General features: G+C 42.9%; 1 protein-coding gene across 1 annotated transcript; it reads right to left on the reverse strand.

Annotated features, from left to right (window-relative positions):
- Window positions 1-1160: 1160 nt before the first annotated feature.
- Window positions 1161-2901, reverse strand: LOC104070977 (vesicle-associated membrane protein 3-like; the record flags this gene model as incomplete). The annotated part of the gene is made up of 3 exons (XM_009582237.1): window positions 1161-1244; window positions 1952-2110; window positions 2820-2901. Coding segments are annotated over 3 exons (325 nt in total), but the record flags the coding sequence as incomplete, so codon positions are not given.
- Window positions 2902-4126: the final 1225 nt, after the last annotated feature.

The following is a 4126-nucleotide window of genomic DNA, read 5'->3' on the forward strand; positions in this document are numbered from 1 at the left end:
GGTTAGCGCACAGAGCATTTGCGAGCCAGCCCCCGCAACAGCGCCGAGGAGGGGCAGGCAGGTGAGGAGGATAGACCCCGAAACCCTCTAGAGAGCCCGTGACCCCTTACAGCATCAGCAGGGGAAATTCCAGAGCCAAATCCTCCTCCCCAGCTCTGTGCCCCAGTTTATCAAGGCACTCTGGAAGTGGTGGGCTGTGCTTGTTAGTAATTTATGACAGGAGTGTCTTAAGGCAACCAGGTGAAGTTAGCTAACATTGCACTAATCAAAATAGTTTTGCTTTGAACAGCAGCAAATGGGCTGAAAATACAGCAGGTTTGAAGTGGAAAGGCTGAAGATGGGCACCCTCAGTTGATGCAAGTTTCTTCCTGTAACTCATGAAGACACACTCCAGACTACAAAAAGAAGAAAAAAGTTGGACAAAGGACAGTATCCCATAGCCCCTCACCATAACAATCCTGCATTTTAAGAATTTCAGATACTAGAGATAGATAAAGAGGGATTTAAGAGTTTCCTGTGTTGGCTTTCCTAGTTTTGGTTTTCCTTTGTGCTTGCACACCAATAGTTCTCACCCAGGACTATGTATCAGTTGCCACTGGTTACTGCAGTGTTTGTTACTGTATTACAGCACAAATGTAAACTTTGTCCTCCCATGAAATACTTGTGGATTACCTGAGAATTCAAATCAAAGACTGAACCCATATGTTCCTGGCTTGCTATCCTGACCCAACATTAGTATCATTTCACCCAGCAGCAAAGCCTCTACTTGAAAAAGCCTACCTACTATGGCAGTGCACTTGGAACTGCCACACTGAAAAGAATTCACCTAGCAAGAAGCTGGGGCTTGATGAAAAACAGTAGTCAGACAAGGGAGGCATACAGTATTTCTCCTTATACTTCTGCAACATGCAGCTGTAGAAACCAGGAACAACCTCCATTTTTTAAGTCCTTGCTATTTTCATTTTCTCCTGTTTCACTCTGCACAGGTGTTTGAGATTCAGCTACTAGAGCTCCCACAGTGCTCATAGTTTACCACTCATCACAGGCAACAGTTGTTAAAGCAGTCACTGCTATTTCAAATTAATGTTGTATATACTTTCATTTGAGTATCCTGGCTTTATTTAAACTGTACCAATCAGTTAACACCATCTATTCCAACTTTATGAGAAATCCCCATTTTGGTGAAACTTACCAATAATGATGATGATGATAATGAGAACAACAGCTATCAATATTGCCCACATCTGTGAAAAAAGCCATACAACACTTACTACAAACCATGCAGCAGCCTTCACTGGCCTTTAGGGTACAGGAAAGCAGCCCCTGCAAGGTGCTTTTGCACTGTGTGCTAGATCTAACACAGCAAGTAAAACTTCCTCAGTAAGCCAGCTTGATTCACCATCACCACTTGGGGGTAGTTAGCTGTGCACACAGGCAAAGCAGACCAACAGGTTCTTTTCCACTGTGCCTCCATGCAAAGCCTGTCTCAGGTGACTACACAAGCAGGAGTAAAGAACTATTAAACATCATTTCTACTCTTATACCCTGTACCCCATCTTTCACTGTCTGTGTTGCTCACCAAAGAAGATTCCAACCTTTGCCAACAGCTACAAGTACAGGAGTCTGAGTGAGCTCCTTCTGCTTTCTAATGCCTCCTGCACATTAACTCAATCTATGCATTTTTGACCTTTTTCTTCTTGTTCCCCAAAGCCTCAGATTACTGAGGTGTTTCCCTCTGGCCATTACCATCTTAGACAAGATCTTGCATCAAGCAGCAAGGCTGGTAATCCAGCTTTTGGTTACTTTATCTAACCACTATGCCATGTTTTAAAAAGAGATGCTGTAACTTAAATAATGGGCTAAAGTCACTTTTACTTCTGTCTTTTGAGATGTCGATTGTAATAGTGTCAACTGAAATACCGCATAGTGTAAGTACACGAGCCATGGTTACCTTACAGTTCTTCCACCAATACTTTCTTTTCAGCTTGGCTGCACTGGTCTCAAACTGGGAAGCTCCTGCTTGCAGTGCATCAGCACGGTCATCCAACTCTGACAGCTTTTGATCTCGCTCCAATACCTTGTCCACATTCACTCTCATGATGTCAACAACCTGCATCCGTTTAATGTTTACAGTAAGTTATCAGTTGTACCACCCACTGTGGAACTTAATTGTAGGCAACAGATAGCAACACATGGTACTCTTAATGTTCTCTTCTCAGAAGTAGTAGCTATTGCCTTTAGTATATCCAGTCATAAGCTTAAACAAAACCATGAAATTCACTGTGGCTGGAAGCCCCCCATACCTACTTTAAAATGTCAGTAGTGCTGGCATTCCCTTAAACCTGGAAAATAATTCCTGACTCCTGATTCAGAAGAAGTTGAAGCATATAAACATGATAGTAAACCACATGTCAAAAAATACTGTCGGTAGTCAGCCTGGCTTTTGGACTCCCCAGAAATCTGGACAGGTCATATTTGGTGGTCAGCCTTCATTGCTAATGATGAGAGAAAAGCTTGTTCTCTGTAAGAACAAAAGGTTTTTCTATTTACTTATGCCAAATTCTCAAGCACCGAATTTGCAGCTAATATTTGGACACTGGTAACTTCTCTCTACTTCCCCACTCCAGCTGAATGAATTTTTTTTTTTTTTTCAACCTTTGCAAGAGTTAATGTGACACAAGTATAATAAAGCAAGCTGAATGATACTAGGCTTCCCCTTCATATAATGACGGCAAAACTGCTTTGGCCAAAATATCCCTTCTAGTTATATAGGTTTCCTGAAGGAAAATGATTACGCTGCTATCAGACTAGACTTTTACCTCATCTACTTGATGTTGAGTCTGCTGAAGACGACGATTACTGCCAGCAGCCACATTTGAGCTTCCAGGGATACTGGCTGACCTGCAGTAAAGAAAATCGTCATTATCCTGTTTAGCTTTTGATAGGTTGTGGTTTTGGTTTTAAGTGGATATGCTTGGAGTACACAAATCATCTGACATTCCTGAAAACAGGGAACTTGTATCCTTGGAGTAAATACGGGGCAGTTTCCTACCGGAGAAGTGGTGTTTTAACAGCTGAGAATAGGTGTAAGTCACACAGTGTCCCAACATCTTGCCAAGGAATTGCTTGATGTGCTAAAAGACAGTAGTGGCTTGCTAATACTATAGTTTACAATAAGGCATATGACAACTCCTACAATGGTTCACAAGGCTCAAACATTCAAGAGTTTGGGCTCAGGGGGGTTCTTATTTTCCAGTATGAACAAAAATACTACGCTTCAAGCTACAGCTGTTTACAAAAAAATTAAATACAGAAACTTAATAGTTATTCTAACTATGTGCTCTTCCAGTGGTTGCCTCTGCCTCTATTCTTTTGAACCAGAGCTCAACAGAAAGCACAAGAAGGAAAAAGCATTCAGCATATACAGCAATTTACCTCTGGTCAGCTTTGAATTCATAACCTCAGGCAGTCGAGTTGTTTTACCAGCTGCAACACCCTGCATCTTTATAATGGATACAAGAGCCTCTGTACATACTTCTCATACCTTTTTCACTGCTTTACAAGTTTTTGTTGCATTTCTCTAGAACTATCCGTACTCAATTTGCTTTCCCATGTTTTCATTTCTTCTGCATCAGAAACAAGTACTGTTTGTGCATCCTGATACTCAAAAGAGCTGAAGCTGAGTATTGACTGCATTGACACATTTGCACATTGACTTCTAACTTACATTTAGCAAGAACAAACATATACACACATAATGAGCAAACCAGGAAACCTGTAACAAGGCTCAAGTGCAGTCCGTGTATACAGTAAAACTGCTCCTCTGTTTTGACACTTAAGTCACCCTTTCATGTTGTTTCAGTGCTGGTCCCAGACTGAAGAGTCTTGGAAGCAAAACCTCTTCCTGAGAGCAGAGGTTCCAACGACAACAACAAACCAGTCCCTGAGAGCTCTCTCAGTGCCCTGGCTACGCGGGCAGTGCTTTCAGAGACGCCTGGGGCTGGCAGAGAGGCTACCAGAGCGCCGCCAGGACAGGACAGCCCGCCCGAGCAGAAGCCAAACGTCCTGCTACCCGGCCCGAACAGCGGCTCAGGGCGTGCGGCCCAAGGGACGGCGAGGCTCGGCC

This window comes from Fulmarus glacialis, unplaced genomic scaffold, assembly GCF_000690835.1.
Source record: "Fulmarus glacialis isolate BGI_N327 unplaced genomic scaffold, ASM69083v1 Scaffold49807, whole genome shotgun sequence".
Taxonomy (NCBI): domain Eukaryota; kingdom Metazoa; phylum Chordata; class Aves; order Procellariiformes; family Procellariidae; genus Fulmarus; species Fulmarus glacialis.